The 19,204-nt window shown below is 43.0% G+C and overlaps 2 protein-coding genes across 2 annotated transcripts in view; one reads left to right on the top strand and one right to left on the bottom strand.

The window, feature by feature from the left end:
* The window catches only part of SNRPB (small nuclear ribonucleoprotein polypeptides B and B1), a 350,333-nt gene that overhangs the window by 135,302 nt on the left and 195,827 nt on the right, over window positions 1-19,204 (bottom strand). The gene's annotated exons all lie outside the window — the stretch shown is intronic.
* The window catches only part of TMC2 (transmembrane channel like 2), a 105,141-nt gene that overhangs the window by 61,572 nt on the left and 24,365 nt on the right, over window positions 1-19,204 (top strand). The window contains exons 10-15 of the mRNA XM_050806939.1: window positions 2,518-2,706; window positions 11,454-11,633; window positions 13,142-13,291; window positions 14,158-14,286; window positions 17,024-17,091; window positions 17,955-18,194. Of these exons, the coding sequence (XP_050662896.1) occupies window positions 2,518-2,706; window positions 11,454-11,633; window positions 13,142-13,291; window positions 14,158-14,286; window positions 17,024-17,091; window positions 17,955-18,194 (956 nt within the window). The remainder of the gene's footprint in view (window positions 1-2,517; window positions 2,707-11,453; window positions 11,634-13,141; window positions 13,292-14,157; window positions 14,287-17,023; window positions 17,092-17,954; window positions 18,195-19,204) is intronic.

A 19,204-nucleotide genomic window follows, 5' to 3' on the forward strand; every position in this document is an offset into this window, starting at 1 on the left:
AAAAAAAAAAAAAGATGAAATTAACCCTATGTTTCTTTCAATCCACATACAAATAATTTCTTTACAAGAGAGGTTTGAGGAGGCCTGTAGAACTATAGCTCATATAAAATAACCATCCAGCTGGGAAGCAAATGAATGAAGGCCAAAGTTGTAATGCTGAAGCACTGCACATTGTACTTTGCCCCTGTGATTGTAAAAACCATTCCAAATTCTTCCTTTTTTCTTCTTTAATCAAATTTTTTTTTTTTTTTTTTTTTTTTTTTTTTTTTTTTTTGAGACAAGGTCTCACTCCGGCTGGAGTGCCGTGCTCAGTTAAATTTTTCTATTTTTTGTAGAGATGGGGTCTTTCACTATGTTGCCCAGGCTGGTCTCAAATTCCTGGCGTCAAGCAATCCTCCCTCCTTGGCCTCCCAAAGCACTGGGATTACAGGTGTGAGCCACTGCATCCAGCTCCCATGTCAAGTTCTTTATGGCTCAATATTTCTCCTGTCTGATCAGTTTCCCCCAGGACCTAGCGAAGCTCACATTTACACTGCAACTGTGCTTGGTTCTCTTTTCTTTGTCCCTCTCCTCTCTTGAATTCCTTCCTGCTGTCCACTGACTGATGCCTGCAGATGGCAGGGACACCCACTAGGAAAAGGGCTTGAGCTCAGCAACTCACAGCATGGGTTTCCCAGCCTAGAGCCCGGTGGGCTTTGTAGTGCATGGAGCAGGGAGCTGACTCTGTCTCCTCTCCTTCTTCTTACAGCAATGGGGGGCTTATGGCCACTTCCATCCAAAGCCAGGGTAGGGGTGACTGGGGGCTTCGACTTTTCCTCCAGGACTGTGAGAAAGGGACAAAGAAGATCAATGTCTTTGAAACACTTTGAACATGTGAGAAGTAAAATGACTTCTTTTGTGAGTTTATTAAAAGAGACATAATATACTTGTATAACAGAATAGAGGTGAAAATTCTGTGAATTAAGACTTTGGGGTCTGGGAGAGTTCATTTTTCATCCTGGTTCTACCACTTACTCTCTGTGTCTAGGGCACAAGTTTAATAATCAAAAATCAATTTTTATATACTAACAGAAAACAATTAGAAAATAAGTTTAAGGCCAGGCACAGTGGCTCACACCTGTAATCCCCACACTTTGGGAGGCTGAGACAGGATCACCTGAGGTCAAGAGTTCGAGACCAGCCTGGACAACACAGAGAAACCCTGCCTGTACTAAAGATAGAAAAAATAGCCAGGTGTAGTGGTGGGCATCTCTAATTCCAGCTATTCAGGAGACTGAGGCAGAAGAATCGCTTGAACATAGGAGGCGGAGGTTGCAGTGAGCTGAGATCATGCCATGCACTCCAGCCTAGGCGACACAGTGAGACTCTGTCTCAAAAAAAAAAAAAAAAAAAAGAAAGAAAGAAAGAAAAAAGAAAAAGAAAAAAAGTTTAATTTCTATTGATAATAGTATCCAAAAAAACCATAAAATTCCTAAGTATAAATTTAGCCAAAATAATGTACAAGACCATTACACCAAAAGTATAAAATAATGCTGAAAGAAATTAAGAAACCCTAAGTAAATGGAAGATACGCTATGCTGATGGATTAGAACAGAGGTTGGCAAACTATGGCCCACAGGCCAAATCCAGCCTACTGCCTACTTTTACAAATAAAGTTTTATCGAAACAAAGCATTCCAATGTATTTACACCTTGTCTATGGTTGCTTTCATGCCACGATGGTTGAGTGGTTGTAAGACAGACCATATGACCAGCAAACCAAAAATACTATCTAGCTTTTTATAGAATGAGTTTGCCAACCCTCGATTAGAAGACTCAATATTTTAAGATTCAGTTGGAATCTATTTGACCTATAGACTTAGTCCCAATCAGTTACTGAAATCTCTCTGGGCCTTAGGGTCTGTAATATGGGCAATAACAGTAACTATTCTACTGGTTTGTTGCTGGGATTAAGAGGGACAATGCAGCCGGGCACAGTGGCTCATGCCTGTAATCCCAGCAGCTTGGGAAACTGAGGCAGGCAGATCACCTAAGATCAGGAGATCGAGACTGGTCTGACCAACATGGAGAAACCCCATCTCTGCCAAAAATATAAAATTAGCCGGGGGTGGTGGCGCATGCCTGTAATCCCAGCTACTCAGGAGGCTGAGGCAGAAGAATCACTTGAACCCAGGAGGTGGTGAGCCGAGATTGTGCCATTGCACTCCCACCTGGGCAACAAGAGCAAAACTCCGTCTCAAAAAAGAAAAAAAGAGTGACAATGCATGGAAAGTACCATGTCTGACTCATGGTCACTATTTAAGAAATCTAAGTTTTTCTTATACATACTGGAATAGCAGTAACAACAAATGTATTTTTTACAGAAAATAATTCTCCATAGGGCACAGGGCATTACATCATCTCCTCTGTATTACTTCATTTCTGGAAATATAGAAAGTACTATTTTCAGGGACCCAACAGCCATGGTTCTGGCATTTCTGGCCTGACATTTATGCACATCTCATTTTCACACATTAAGGAATCAATAGTGGATGAACAAGAGAGTAACAAAGAAGAAAATATCCATCTGACAAGATTTCTTCGTGTCCTAGCCAACTTTCTCATCATCTGCTGTTTGTGTGGAAGTGGGTACCTCATTTACTTTGTGGTGAAGCGATCCCAGCAATTCTCCAAAATGCAGAATGTTAGCTGGTATGAAAGGAATGAGGTAAGAACACATCTCTGATGAGGTGAAGGTTGACGGCAAATACTGAAAATCACTGGTTCCTATGCCATTCATTTGATTTATTGAAAGTGTGGATTATAGGCTTGTTTTAATAAGTGAAATTACATCCCTTTCCAGTCAAATAGCATGAATATCCTGAACAAAAAGTCACCTGTTATTAGGTTTTCGGAACTGGCTTTTACAACTAGAAAAACTGGATTAGCAACTGGATAGCCAACTGTGCAACACCAATTACTAACGAGGTGATCCTTTCCTCACAGCTTTGCAGTTCCTTACATCGTAAATCAAGTGCTTATTAATGCATTGGTGTGATTCTGGGCTCTCTTTTCTATTCCTATTTGTCTATTCCTGCACAAATAAGAAACTGATATACTATGCATTTACACTATGTCTTAATATCTGATAGAGTGAGTTTTCTCATCAAGCTCCACAATAAAATGCATCAAGGTTTTATTGTGATAACATAGAATCCATAAACCTCTTTTGGGAATTAGAAATCTGTGGTCATTTGTGAAAATGGCTACAAATTCTTCCTGTCATTTTATGCACATCCCTTTGCTTTCCTTTGCACATTCATGAAGAGGTGGCATCTGTGTCCCCCATCTTTTGAATCCACCTTAGCTTGGTCATGTGAGTTGGTTTAGCCAATGCAACAATAGCAACCATGAAATGTGCAGAGATTTGAAAAGTGCTTGTGTATTGAGACTTGCTCTTTTATTGCTTTTGGAAACCCTCACACCTCCATCATGTGAATAATCTCTGACTAGCCTCCTGAATGATGAGACACATGGTCCATCTCCCCACCCTGGCCAATAGCCAGTAAACCACCAGATATTTGAATGGAGCCATCAGCTATCAGCAGGTAAGGCCAACAAAAGAACCACCCAGTTAAGTCCAGTTAAAAAAAAAAATGCTGCCCCACAGAATCATGAGCTAGATAAATTAATAATAAGAAAGAGTTTATCTTGCATTCAAACTGCAATTTTAAAAAAAGAAGACAGCCTATCTTCTCCCAACAAAGCAAGAAAAGATATAAAAAAGGAAATATGGAATTGATAGGAGGACAAATATAAAGCACAAAATCAGATTTAAATCTAAATATATCAGTGATTCTAATAGATGTAAATGGATTTGATGCTACAGTTTGAAGACAATAATAATTAGATCAAAAACTGTTAAAGCTATGTGCTATTTATAATTAACTCATCTAAAACATCGAGACACAGAAAAGTTTAAAATAAAAGAATGGGGCCGGTGGTTTCTGCTAAGGGTGGCCTAGGTTATTTGGATCAAGTAACCAATTAAAAGCACTAAAAATGCTAGTTTAAAGAAAAAGCATACCTTGAAAACACTGAGGATCTGAAAACACAGTGAGAGACTCCCAAGACCAATTTTAAGTGAAAGCCTGTGACCAGAAATATAAGGGGAGTATCAGTGCCAAGTCTCTTATGCTCTGAAGGCAAATGCTGACTTTTCAAACACTTGTTCCTGTGCTCTAGTTCCATCCCACTAGGGCCAGTGTCTTAGCCTGTGTTGGGTTAATTAGGTTCCTTCAGCCTTGATGTGGTGACTCTGTCCTAAGGTGGGAAGTTTCACAATAGCCAATTAGCAGTTCTCGAATTCCCAATTTATTTTGAGGCCTTCATACCCCATCAGTCACTCGACTAATATTCAACACACAGGCAGTAATAAAAGGGAGGTAACAAACCACAACGATGGCTCCGGAGACCAACACATCAACAGATGAGCCGAGTGGATCCAGAAGTCATTCAGGCACTGGCCAGCAGAAGCAGGCATCGCTGTTTCTCTCTTGCAGCAGCTGCTGCTAAAATTGGGAGAAGGTTCCAGAGTTCTCATGGGCAGAGCCTCCAAAGGCTTTTTGAACAAGGCCAGGTCCTGGCTGCTTTTATGATCCTCCCAGATGGGTCTGTTCTCTTCATCTCAGCCAACCTTTCATTCTCTTATCAGTTCATTTCAGGAAATACCAGGCAGCAGCAGGTGTTCACTTATCACCTCAGTCCATTATATACATGCTTATCACTTTGAGAGGGGGTGGAACAACTTCACTATGGGCTTAATGCTTTTTGACATGACTGACTCCATTTTGAGACATTAGGATCACAAATTATGACGTATCAGTTTGCTAGGACTGTGATATTATTACATATTTCTTATTATATATTGGTCTGCTCCCAGTTTCTGGCACACAGCCCCTAAAACCCTTGGAATCTCTAGAGTGATCAGTGTTTTTGTGTATGCCAGTAAGATGACTGGTGGCTGGAAGCTCCTGGATAACCTCTGCATGTGGGCTGGCTGCCAGGGGAACCAGTGATTAGAAAATTGGAACTTTCAGCTGTATCCCCTCACCTCCAGGGAGGGGAGAGGGGCTGAGGTTGAGTTGATCACCAATGGCCAGTGATTTAATCAATCATGACTACATAATGATGCCTCCATAAAAACCCAAAGGGCAGTGTTTGAAGAGCTTATGGGTTGCTGAACACGTGGAGTGTGGCAAGCCCAGAGGGTCTGGAAGCTCCAAGCACCTTGCCCATACCTTATCCTACGGATCTCTTCCACCTGGCCATTCCTGAGTTATATCCTTTGAGATAAACAGATAATCTAGTAATTAAATTGTTTTCCTGAATGATTTGCTCACTCTAGCAAATGACCAAACCCAAGAAAGGGGTTGTGAGAATCTCTGCTTTATAGCCAAATCAGACAGAAGTTGCCAGTAACCTGGCGACCTAATACTTGTGATTGGCATCCAAAGTGGGGGCAGCCTTGTGGGATTGAGCCCTTCACCTGTGGAGTCTGTGCTCACTCTGGTTAGTGTCCTAATTGAATTGAATTTTACGCTACCCAGCTGGTATCAGAAAATTGGTTGGTATGGGGAAAAATGTGGTGTCAGAAGTGTCAAATGTGTCTGACACGTTTGGTGTCAGAAGTGTCCTGGAAGTAAAGTGTTGAGAGTATAGAACAAAAAACATATAGGCTGCCACAACAAAGCACCACAGACTGAGTAGCTTAAACAACAGAAATGTATTTGCTCACCGTTCTGGAGGCCGGAAGTCCGAGATCAAGGAGTTGGCAGATTTGCTTTCTCCTGAGGCTTGCAGGGGCCGTCTTCTCCCGGTGTCCTTCTGTGACCTTTCTTCTGTGCATATGCACGGAGACAGAGAGAGATGTCTGGTGTCTTTTCCTCTTCTTAGAAGAACACCAGTCTTATTGGACTAGGTCCCACCCTTGTGACCTCACTTAACCTTAATTACCTCCTTAAAGGCCCCATCTCCAAATAGTCACATTGAGAGTTACAGCTTCAAGATACAAATTTGTGGGAGGGGGAGGAGGAGACACGATTTAGTCCATAAAGTCCAAAGAGACCAAGTTTCCAAACCAGGACTTTTCCATATTAGGAGGAGGGGAAAATCTCCCTAAGTTGACCTCACCACCTCTCTTCCAGGAGTTAAGGCATTCAAGGTATGGGTGAACCTGATCTGACCCTCCTCGCACCTCCAGTAACTACTGAGGGGACAGCTTCCTGTTTAGGCTGGAAGTGGAAAAGAGAAGGAAAAGGTGCTGTCCCCAGAGCCTATGGCCTCAGACCTTCCACTGAACAGACTTGTATCTGGGGCTCTCAGCCCTTGACTTTGGTTTGAAGCGTTGTAGATGGTAGTGTACCAGGCACCTGGCAGAACCAAGCTTAGAGCCTCTCTAATTCAGCATGTACATATCTAGGCCTCAAAGAACTCCATACATAATTATTAAAGGTCAATGACCAGAAAGAAGTTATAGGTTACCTGGTATACAAGAAAATAAGGCAAAATGATAGACTTGCTCCTTTTACCTACATGCCAAGATTTATTTTCCTTTTTCTTTAAAGTCCATTAACTTTACTTAAGAATACGTCTTGGTGTTGGTCATTCTGGTTTGATATTCTCGGATACACAATGTGTTCTCTCTTTTTTTTTTTTTTTTTTTTTTGAGATAAAGTCTCACTCTGTCGCCCAGGCTGGAGTGCAGTGGCATGATCTTGGCTCACTGCAATCGCCACCTCCTGGGTTCAAACAATTCTCTTGCCTCAGCCTCCTGAGTAGCTGGGATTACAGGTGCATGCCACCATGCCTGGCTAATTTTTGTATTTTTAGTAGAGATGGGGTTTCACCCTATTGGCCAGGCTGGTCTCGATCTCCTGACCTCAAATGATCTGCCCACCTCACCTCCCAAAGTGCTGAGATTACAGGTGTGAGCCACCGTACTGGACCCCAAAGTTTTTTTAAATGTTAGGCAGATTCAAATCTTGTTTTTCATTTAAGGGAAGATTTATTGAATTACAGTTGTTTTAATTTGTTCTGTTCCCATGTATGGGTTTTTTTCTTCAGGACCTCCTATTATACCTGTGTTGAATCTTCCTTGTCTCTCTTCAATACATCTCATTTTCTCTCAAATCCTATTAACTTCTTTCTTCATATATTTTTTACTTTTAAAATTCTCCCCCTTTTTATCTTTTTCTTGTAATTATCATTATGTTTTTTAATTGTGATTCTCTTAGGTATTCTTCAATTTTAATATAGTTTTCCCTTAATTTTTTTTTTTTTTTTTTTTTTTTTTTGCAGTATTCTGTTACCAGTATTCTGGGTTTTTCTAATTTTTGTTCATATTGTTTTGTGACCTGTATTTTCTTAACATCTTTCAGTCTTCTGTTTTTGAATACTGATTATAATTTTTTTAACTGTTTTGTATAACTTACCTTTTGGTGCGTTTTCATTATCTGAAAGGATTTTAATCTACTTCTTGTTCTCTTTTCCTTATAATAACTTTGTATGGGATTTGACCTAGAAAAAAACTTTTCTGCTGTTCATTTTCATATAAAATTAGTTTTGCTGAAGTTTTAGTGAGCCATGGTTCAGGAAAACTTCCCTAATTTAACAGAGCTCTCTCTTCCACTGTTTTTGTGAAGTCTTCAAAATATATGGTGGCTTTCTTTCTTTTTTTTTTTTTTTTTTTTTTGAGACGGAGTCTCTCGCTTTGTCACCTGGGCTGGAGTGCAGTGGCCGGATCTCAGCTCACTGCAAGCTCCGCCTCCCGGGTTTACACCATTCTCCTGCCTCAGCCTCCCGAGTAGCTGGGACTACAGGCGCCCGCCACCTTGCCCGGCTAGTTTTTTGTATTTTTTAGTAGAGACGGGGTTTCACCGGGTTAGCCAGGATGGTCTCGATCTCCTGACCTCGTGATCCACCCGTCTCGGCCTCCCAAAGTGCTGGGATTACAGGCTTGAGCCACCGCACCCGGCCTGGTGGCTTGCTTTCTGAGAGCTCCTGCCTCTCATCCCTTTTCTACTTTTTATCTAGACCTTCCCATTCCTTTCTCTATATTCCCCCTGTCTGCTTAATTTCAATTCTGTTCTCAGAATAGTCTCCTTCATGTTGTGCCCTGTCCTATTAGGGAGCTTGACTGATCAATTTCAAAAGTTCAAGAGGCCCAGGCTGTTTTAGCTCATCTCCAGATTAACCAAGAATGACCTTGCACTCACCTATTATCGGACTGAGCAGAGTTCCTCACAGTTTCAGCTGCTGTTCTCTGATTGTTCCACTATGCTTTTCATTGAGTACCTATTAGCCATTTTGACATCCTCCTGTTCTCAAATTCACTGGACACCCCACTGTTTTCTCTTGGCCTTCTCTCATCCAAACATGAATTCTGTAAGAACTTGTGGCTGTTGGTAATTTGTATTGTATTGTAACCACTTGTATTTAAGGATTCATTAGGACATCTAACTTTGATGTCTATGTGATTTTTCTTTTATTATTTAATCGCTTCATCCAGTTTTACATGAGAATTCAGGGAGATTCAAAAATCATGTTGTGGCTATCATTATCTTCCCAGAACTCCAAGTTATTATTTTTAGTATGAAGATGCATTCACCATGAAAACCATCATTTTCTCTTAGGATAAAGTCCTAGATGGCTTTCCCTGACTTACCTTCCCAGTTGTACCTTTATTTTTCTTTATTATTATTATTTGAGATGAAGTCGCACTCTGTCATCCAGGCTGGAATGCAGTGACACGATTTCAGTTCACTGCAACCTCCACCTCCTGAGTTCAAGTGATTCTCTTGCCTCAGCCTCCCAAGTAGCTGGGACTATAGGCACGCACCACCATACCTGGCTAATTTTTATATTTTTAGTAGAGACAAGGTTTTGCCATGTTGGCCAGGCTGGTCTCAAACTCCTGACCCCAGGTGATCCACCTGCCTCAGCTTCCCAAAGTGCTGGGATTACAGGCATGACCCACCACACCTAGCCACCAATTGTACCTTTAGTCACTCTTCCCATCTTCACTAAACTGCAGCAACATTGGCCTCTGTTCTGCTGAGATGCTTTCTCACACACTCTCATCTCTCTTGAATAATTTCAGGTATGAGTTTAAATGTTATATCCTTATTTCTATTATATACTTAATGTACTTACCCTTTGCAGCATTTTTACCTTTGTAATGATTATGTAATGATTAACTCATTATGGAATTATTTACATCAACTTTAAGTCCTTGTGGGCAGAGTGTGTATGACTTTTTATTCTTTGTTGCATCTTTAGAATTTGGCACAGTGACTCACACATAGTAAGTGCTTAATAAATGAGAGATGGAGGAAAGACAAAGGAGATAACTATTAACTGAATACCTACAATAGACCTCTATATGCATTATTTATGCCTCATAGCACCATGGCAGGATAGGCACCCTTAGTCCTAGTTTTTGCATAAATATCTGAGTACCAGAAAATTTAAGACACACACTTACTAGCAACGGAGTCAGGATTAGGACCCAGTACCTGCCTGGCTCTGAGTCTCTCTCTGGGGCCTCATTCCTGATTGCCTAAACTTACCTCTAACCTACTCTGGATCAGTGCAGCTGGACATCAACTCAGGCACTCCCAACAGTGGATTAGAGGCCCCAGTGTAGCTCCTGACCTGGTCAGAATGGGTTTAAGATATGGAAAGACAGGGACTTTGGGGGCCCTTCTGTAGGATGGGAGAACTGAGGAATAGAGTAAGAAGGGAAAAATGTCCCTTCCACAAAGCCTCACTGGGTCACTGAGCTGTGAGAAGGACTCAAAAGATGCCCAAGATGAATTCTACTCTTAAGAGGATTGCAGTTTCCTTAGGATGCAGGCTTGACAAGAGTAAACCAAAGCACAAACAACAGTAGGCAGGAATACCATGATCAAATAAGATGTTTTAGGTTACAGATAGAACTGTCCATGAGAGCTGAAGAGGCAGTGGAATTTTGTGGCAGAGAAGGGAATTAGGCTGAGCATTACACAAACATATAACGAAGGGCAGTGGTAGATATGGGGCAGTGATGGCTCTCCAGGTAAGAACTATATGGACAGGTATGGAGATGATGAGAAACCAAGCCAAGGGTTGGTGTGAGAGAGAGTGGGAGAGTCAGGACAAGCCTAGAAGAGCTGACCAACTTGCAATTTGGTCAACAGTTCAGGGATTTACTTTCCACTGGGTGAGCAGTTATTTTTTGTTTGTTTTTTGTTTTTGTTTTTGTTTTTTTGAGATGGAGTCTTGCTCTGCCACCCAGGCTGGAGTGCAGTGGCACGATCTCACCTCACTGTAGTCTCCGCCTCCTGGGTTCAAGCAATCCTCCTGCCTCAGCCTCCTGAGTAGCTGGGATTACAGGTGCGTGCCACCGCGCCCTGCTAATTTTTTGTATTTTTACTACAGATGGGGTTGCACCATGTTAGCCAGAATCTCCTGGCTATCTCCTGACCTCATGATCCACCTGCCTTGGCCTCCCAAAGTGCTGGGATTACAGGCGTGAGCCACCGCGCCCAGCCGGGTGAGCAGTTTTAATTGCAGAGAGATGTCCCATTGTGGTCAGATTCAGTCATATGAGTCGGTATTCTCCCAAAACTGGAGCCAAAATTGAGTGCTTGATGCTTACCATGCTCTGGGATAGTAGATTTACATATATTATTCTTCTGATTCTCACCACAAGGACTGTCATCACAATTTTACCCATGAAGAAACAAGAAGGACAGAGAAGTGATGTAACTTTTCCTAAGTTACAAAGACAGCAAGTGTTAGAGCTGGGGCTTAAACCCAGAGAGCTGACTCCAAACGCACACTCTCTCTATTTTGGTTTGTTTGTTTGCTTGTTTGTTTATTTTGAGACAGAGTCTCACTCTGTCGCCCAGGCTGGAGTGCAGTGGCACGATCTCGGCTCCCTGCAACCTCCACCTCCCAGGTTCAAGCGATTCTTAAGCCTCAGCCTTCCGAGTAGCTGGGACTACAGGCACCCGCCACCATGCCTGGCTAAGTTTTGTATCTTTAGTAGAGATGGGGTTTTACCATGTTAGCCAGGATGCTCTCAATCTCTTGACCTCGTGATCCACCAGCCTCAGTCTCCCAAAGTGCTGGGATTACAGGCGTGAGCCACCGAGCCTGGTCAGAAAGTGTTATTTTCATCAATACTAATAACAACCACCATGATAGCATCTGGTCACACAGCAATTATGATATGCAAGCACAGGCCGACTGCTCAGGGCATGTTGATGCCTTTGCCAGGGTCACACCGCAAGCTATATAGACCCCAGGGCCTCTCCAGGGGCAGCGGAGAGGGCAGCAGAGAAGTGGAGATCGATGGCCATGGGAGTGCAGGGATGGCGGCCAAACAAGTATAATGTTGATGACCCAACCTAGGCTTTCCTGATTCCTCAGGTAGAGATCGTGATGTCCCTGCTTGGAATGTTTTGTCCCCCTCTGTTTGAAACCATCGCTCTCCTAGAGAATTACCACCCACGCACTGGACTGAAGTGGCAGCTGGGACGCATCTTTGCACTCTTCCTGGGGAACCTCTACACGTTTCTCTTGGCCCTCATGGATGATGTCCACCTCAAGGTAAAAACCACAACGCCCTCCACCCCACTGCAATTCCTGGTGCCCATAGTATTTTCTTTTTTAATATAATAATTTCATTATGTATAATTCATATTAATTAAATAAATGTAAATTCAGAAAAAAAAAAAAAACTCCTCAGAATCTATGACCCAAAGATGACCATTGTTAACCTTTTCCTATTGTTTTTTACTGTCTTCTTCTCTGGTTGTATTTTTTCATACCATATACGTGTCATTTGATACCTTAATATTTTATCTTCAGCCTTTTCCACACTGTTTCAGAGCTGCCATAAATGATTAACAGCCAAGTAATTGTCCTCTAAGGTGCTATGTCATGACTTAACCATTCATCAATGCTCACCACACAATTATGGAGCACCCACAATGGCAGGCCCTGGGGTAGAGCAGACAGGAAGACACAGTCCTGTCCCAAGTGTGTTCACACTCTGGGCCAGGAGACAGACTTCATTACAGCACTCTGTGGGATATGCATCAGTAGGGGTAAGCCCAGGGCAGCATGGCAGCGCACAGGAGAAGCTCCAGATCCCACACCCTGGGAACCTTAGCAGACATTGAAAAAGGCAGAGGGAACAGCTGGGTCAACAGGGAACTAGATGATGGCTGAACAATGGAGTGGAGCAGAAGAGTGGAAAAAAATAGAGCAAGGGAGGGCCTGATGATGCTGATGCCCCTCTTCTCCATCTCTTCCCTCCTTTATTGAGTTGTAGGAACTTTTTCCTGATGCTAACAGAAAATTGTTCTAAGCATGGAAGTGACTGAATCTGGCCCTAACCTCCCCTCCCGGCTCATCTCTGGCTTCCCTCCTCCCCAGGAGACTGCTCTACTCTCCTGAGCCTCACATTTCTGCCACAGGGCAAAATTCTCTCTTGCCTCTCTCTCTACCCCTCTCCTCATGTTTGATTGGTTGACTAATCCTCCTTGAGGTTTTGGCCCAGATGTCACCACCTCCAGGAAGTCTTTTGTGGCCCCCACTGTGTGATGTGGATGCTCCTTCTCCCAGAGATAATTTCCCACAGCTCGTATCGCTCTGTTCTGTAATTGCCTGTTCATCTCCGTCATTTACTAGACTCTAACCTTTCTGAGCAAAGCTCCATCTCTCTTGGTCACTCTGTATCACCACTACTTTATATGCACAGAAGAAACCCTGAATAAATTATTTTCAAGAGAATAATGAATGACTGGATAAATACATGAATGGATGGATGAATGCTTGGATGGATGGATAGATGGATGGATGGATGGATGGATGGATGGATGGATGGATGGATGGATGGATGGAGGATGGATGGTTGAATGGATGAACAGACGAATGGATGAACAGACAAATGGATGGATGGACAGACATATAGTGACTTAGAGTAGAAGATACCTTCATGGGAAAGACCCAAATGGTAGGGTTGTGGCATTTGCTCACTTTCATTGTTCTTATAGAAACAGTTGGACCATCCCTGGCTCCTTCCTACCCCACACCTCCATCTTCTGTTCTAGCTTGCTAATGAAGAGACAATAAAAAACATCACTCACTGGACTCTGTTTAACTATTACAACTCTTCTGGTTGGAATGAGAGTGTCCCCCGACCACCACTGCACCCTGCAGATGTGCCCCGGGGTTCTTGCTGGGAGACAGCTGTGGGCATTGTGAGTAGTCATGCTCTCTCTGAAAAGGTGACCTCTGTTCTTGGTTCTTTGTTATTGCCTCCTTGATGTTTCCATTTGCAGAATAAACCTGAAAACTTACCAGCTGTTCATCCAGCAAACATTTCATAATCATCTTGGAAGAAATAAAATTACCAAAGCAGATTCTGTGCCCCCCAGGAACTCCAAATCTCTTTGGTATCTCAAAGGTTGTGATGGTGTCTGGTAGATATTTTCAATTTTTCCAGAAAAATAGTAAATTATGTCTATTCTACGAATGCAGAGAAAGCTTTGTCCTTCAGTTTTTGGTCCTTCTTCTATGTGCCTCTGTGCAAAACCTGTTTTATTTTCTCTATATATCAAAAAGAGAGAGAGAGAGAGAGAGAAATCCGATTAGCAGGAGGTGAAAAAAGCTAGGCATTGTCCCCAGTTAATGATGGTCACATTTAGTCTTAGTGGGGGCAGCTGGCACTTCAGAATAAGTGGGGAAGCAAGGCCTTCGGGTCCTAGTGATGCTGACTACAATGCATTGGGCATAGCCAATTTAACAGTTTATATACATAATTACTAAGTTTCCCAACTTAGTAATTTGTTGGTATCAATATCAGATTGAGAATGATATCAGTATCAGCTTCAAGAGGTTCAGAGATTATTCCAAAGCCATACAATTGGTAATCTGTCGTGTTGGGACCTAAATTAAGCATTTTCCAGAGCCAGGGGTCGCCTCTCTTCACAACAAAGAATCAGAGGGTCACAGAGAGAAAGTCAGGTGGGTGGGAGAGTTTATGAGACTCTCAACGAACTCTCAGGGAGGGTGGAAGAAGTGGGCAAGGTCTCCAACCGCCCCCTCTTCCTATGTTTCTCTGCAGGAATTCATGAGGCTGACGGTGTCCGACATGCTGGTAACGTACATCACCATCCTGCTGGGGGACTTCCTACGGGCTTGTTTTGTGCGGTTCATGAACTACTGCTGGTGCTGGGACTTGGAGGCTGGATTTGTAGGTCACCACTTCATGGACATTCTGCTCAAAGGAATTTCAACCATCCTCTTTGATACTTATAACGCGATGCATTCTTGGGCATTTCATTTCTTTGGAGGCTTAATGCCAGTCTCTGCTTTGTGGAGTAGTAAAGTGTTTAATTTGTTTTGCCTTTAAGGGTCTTATTTGCCTTCATAGGGGAAACTGCTTTTTCCCAATGTAATGAACAATGTGACCTTCTATTCTAGGAAATGGAGGCATCTGGTCTAGGGGAAAGTGGACCACACGCTCCAGTACTGAGTCAATGGTTGATAGGGAATTGTACCTGAGCGGCCTCAACTCTCACTAGGGAGGCTGAAATCTGACAGTGGAGGCGAATATTTTGGGAAGTCCTGGAACACACCAAGAACGCAATAACCACCGGTCCTGTCTTCTGTATGATGCTTTGAGAAACCTCCTTTGACTCGTATTCCCTTATAGCCCTCTTCTCCACCTACCTGGTAAATGTGTGTCATTTCCTCTCAGTAGTGGCCTTCTATGCTCTGGCAGAACCTCTGGCTCAGACACCTGTGTTGGACATGTCTCTTCCACGACACCTCACTGGCCCAGCCTGTAGTCACTGGTGTGCATGTAAGTTACCTACCTCTTACCTGAGCTCCTGGTGAGAGGCTCCATAGGATGTTGACCTGTGTAGCCCTCATCCTGGCCTGGCCCAGGTAAGGGCCCCAGTACAGGTTTCTGTCATATTTTTTTTTTCTTTCAGTCATCAGTCTCAGTTATAAACAAGTCTGCTGAGCTCCTCAGCAGCCAGGAAAGCTTCATAATCTTGTCTGAGAACAAAGATGAAAGAACTTTGTGCTCAAAGAGGATGACATCTTTGATAGAAAGACACAATATTACTAAGAGGTCATTGTTCTTAAATTTGTTTGTAAGATCACCACGATTTCCAAATAATACTAAAGTTAATTTGAAAAATAAGCATGTGAGAATATCCAGAAAAAATATTTAAAAAGAATAAGGCCAGGTATGGTGGCTCACACCTGTAATCCTAGCACTTTGGGAGGCCAAAGCAGGAGAATTGCTTGAGTCCAGGAGTTCAAGACCAGCCTGGGCAATCTAGCAAGACCCTATCTCTACAAAAAATAAAAAAATTAGCTGGGTGTGGTGGTGCATGCCTGTAGTCCCAGCTACTCGGGAGGCTAAGGCAGGAGGATCCCTTGATCCCTTGATCCCTTGATCACACCACTGCATTCCAGCCTGGGCAACAGAGTGAGGCCCTGTCTCAAAAAATAAAGAAAAAAAAATAAAAAGAAGACTAAAAGGAACTAGACTTACCATAATACTAAAGCATATGATAAAGCTATAATAACCAAAACTGGTACTAGAAAATAGACCAACATGTCAATGGAACAGAATAGAAAGTCCAGAAATAGATACTATCTATATAGGCCTTTAGTTTATGATAAAGGGAGACTTTCAAATGCACTGGAGGGAAAGGATTTTATTAAAATATATATAAATTATATAAAAATGTGGGAGACTATATCCCTCATTCATCTTACCTAGATTAATTGTAGGTGAATCAAAGTCTTAAACATCAAAAAAATGAAAATATAAGTTTCTAAAAGAAAGCATGTACAAACTTAGAATCTTGAAACGAGGATGATTTGTCTAAGCAGGACATGAAACCCAGTAGACAAGTGTTTTTTTAACATTTTAAAATATTAAAATTAAAATTTTGGGTCCGGGTGCAGTGGCTCACACCTGTAGTCCCAGCACTTTGGGAGGCTGAGGCAGGTGGATCACTTGAGGTCAGGAATTCAAGACCAGCCTGGCCAGCATGGTGAAACCCCGTAATCGCTTGAACCAGGAGGCAGAGGTTGCAGTGAGCCGAGATCGTGCCACTGCACTCCAGCCTGAGTGACAGAGTGAGACTCCATCTCAATAAATAAATATCCAAGACTTCACCCCCATGGATTTAGCGTATGCATGTTTCGTCCTTCCATCCATGCGTGCTGGCCCTTCCTTTGTCTCTTTCCTAACTTCCCATCTCTTCTTCTTGTGTTCTCATTTCCCTTTGTCTCCATTTCTGGAAGACGAATTAGGATGTGGGCTTTAGCATGCTTCATGAGGACCCTCATATCCTCAGTGCTCACAGATTTTATGTTCTTTCAAATATCGGACAAATCACGAAAACTGAAAATCAGGCTGAAAATGTGAACCAAGCTGGGCACTTTCCTTTCCACGAACTGCTCTCAGACTGGAGGAAGAAGAGAAGGAGAAAGAAGAGTTGGAAGGATGATTTGGTTTTTGTTTGATTTTAAGCTTTCTTTTCTTTTGACTCCTCATTTAATTATTTGCATTTCATTATTTATTAGATTTCTCCTTGATTATAATTTCAAGGTATGTTTCCGATTAAAACATGATAAAATGTTCTCTTAGAGGCAAGGGTCTTCCCAAGAACACACTGTCAGCCTGCAAGTCCTGAAAGATAGAAATTCTTTTTTTTTTTTTTTAACTGAAACAGGCATTTTAAAAGTTTCAGCTTTGAGAATGTCAAATTTTTTCGTTAAAAGTTGAAAACATATTAAAGAAACAGAGTGCTAAATCTAAGGTTCTTCTCTAGTTACCAGAGCAAGCTCTTTGGGATGGAATGGTCTTGGCTTGGCCAGTTGGTTAGTAGTAGGGTTTGGCTGAATTCATCCAACATGCTTTCTTTTTTTTTTTCTCTCTCTCTCCCTCCCTCCCTCTCTAGCCTTCATATGCTGAGTTTGATATTAGTGGAAATGTGCTGGGTTTAATCTTCAACCAAGGAATGATCTGGTGAGTTATCCATTTCATCTGGTGATCGCCTCATCCAAGGAGTCAAAAAACCGGAGTCCAAGACTTTGCAACTTAACTAGTTGGAAGAGGCTGGATAAGTCATCTTGCCTCTCTGAACTCCCCTCTTTCACATGAAAAATCCAGAGCAGGACTAGATGAGAAGCAGGACAGTTTCTGGCCCACCCATATGCTACCACAGAAGTAGAGAGAAAGGGAGAGACGGCGGGGTAAGGGAGAAAAGGAAAAGAAAGGAAGGCAGGAGAGAAGGAGGAGAAGAGGGAAGAAAAAGGGAGGAAGGAAAGAAGACAAAGGAAAGGGAAAAGGAAGGAGTAAAGAAGAGACGAGGAAAGGAAAACAAAGAAGGAGGGAGAGAGAAAAGAAGGAAGAGAAGGTGGAAGGTAAATGAACTACGGAACTCCCTCCTTTGAAAAGCGAGTTTGAGGAGGTACATAACTTTAGGTAAAGACTTTCAAGGTGCCAAGGGCTTGCTGCAAGCCACTGTCCAATTCTCTTAATTGAAGGACTTCAAATACTCTTCTGAGCAGCAATGCTGTTTTATGGAAACCAAGGAGAAACAGGCAGGAGACAGTATAATTTGCTAGATGCCTGGGGGCGAAGCAGCGGTAAAATCCTGGCCAGAACGTAAGCCAGGAATGCTTGGAGTGCCTCCCTCTCCTGAGGACTACATGGTTCTGGCTTGATGATCAATATTCTGGTTAAATGGGAGGTCCCTTACCTGGGGACTTGCCAGGAAAGCAGCTGAGCCTCATGCCCCTAACCCATCCGTCGCATTTCCTTCTATCACCTTTCCCTTGCCTTCCCTGCTGTCCAGCCAACCAGGTGTTCGGTTTCTGCCCTTCCAGGATGGGCTCCTTCTATGCTCCAGGCCTGGTGGGCATTAACGTGCTGCGCCTGCTGACCTCCATGTACTTCCAGTGCTGGGCAGTGATGAGCAGCAACGTACCCCATGAACGCGTGTTCAAAGCCTCCCGATCCAACAACTTCTACATGGGCCTCCTGCTGCTGGTGCTCTTCCTCAGCCTCCTGCCAGTGGCCTACACCATCATGTCCCTCCCACCCTCCTTTGACTGCGGGCCGTTCAGGTGCAGAGTCTCAGTTGCCCAGGAGCACCTCTCCTCCCGAGGCAGTCTGCTCAGAGGGCCTTGGCCCAGAATTCCAGTTCTAGTTTCATGCCAACTTGTAAAAGGCCATGGAGCTTTGAGTGAATCATCGATGTTATGCAAGAGCATTTTCTGCCAGGATGGAAATGTTCTGTTGTTCTGTGTCTGTGCTATTCATTTCTTTTTTTTTTTTTTTTTTGAGACGGAGTCTCACTCTGTCACCCAGGCTGGAGTGCAGTGGCGCGATCTCAGCTCAGCTCACTGCAAGCCCCGCCTCCCAGGTTCACGGCATTCTCCTGCCTCAGCCTTCCGAGTAGCTGGGACTACAGGCGCCCGCCACCATGCCTGGCTAATTTTTTTGTATTTTTAGTAGAGATGGGGTTTCACCATCTTAACCAGAATGGTCTCGATCTCCTGACCTCGTGATCTACCTGCCTCGGCCTCCCAAAGTGCTGGGATTACAGGCGGGAGCCACCACGCCCAGCCTGTGCTGTTCATTACAGTAGCCACCAGCCACCTGTGGCTGTTGAATGATTGAAATAAGGAACTGAGAAAATGAATTTCTCATGTATTTATTTTTCTAATTTATTTATTAATTTTTAATTGATAGTTGTACATATTTTGGGGTACATGTGATATTTGGATACGTGTATACAATGTATAATGATCAAATCAGGGTAACTGGGATATCTGTCACATCAAACATTATCTTTTTAAAAATTGTTTTTAACCGAGTCTCGCTCTGTCACCCAGGCTGGAGTGCAGTGGTGCGATCTCAGCTTACCGCAACCTCCGCCTCTCGGGTTCAAGTGATTCTTATGCCTCTGCCTCCCAAGTAGCTGGGACTACAGGCACATACCATGATGCCCAACTAATTTTTGTATTTTTGGTAGAGACGGGGTTTCACCATGTGGCCCAGACTGGTCTCAAACTCCTGGCCTCAAACAATACACTTGCCTCAGCCTCCCAAAGTGCTAGGATTACAGGCATGA

The sequence above is a fragment of the Macaca thibetana genome, chromosome 10, assembly GCF_024542745.1.
Source record: "Macaca thibetana thibetana isolate TM-01 chromosome 10, ASM2454274v1, whole genome shotgun sequence".
Lineage (NCBI taxonomy): Eukaryota > Metazoa > Chordata > Mammalia > Primates > Cercopithecidae > Macaca > Macaca thibetana.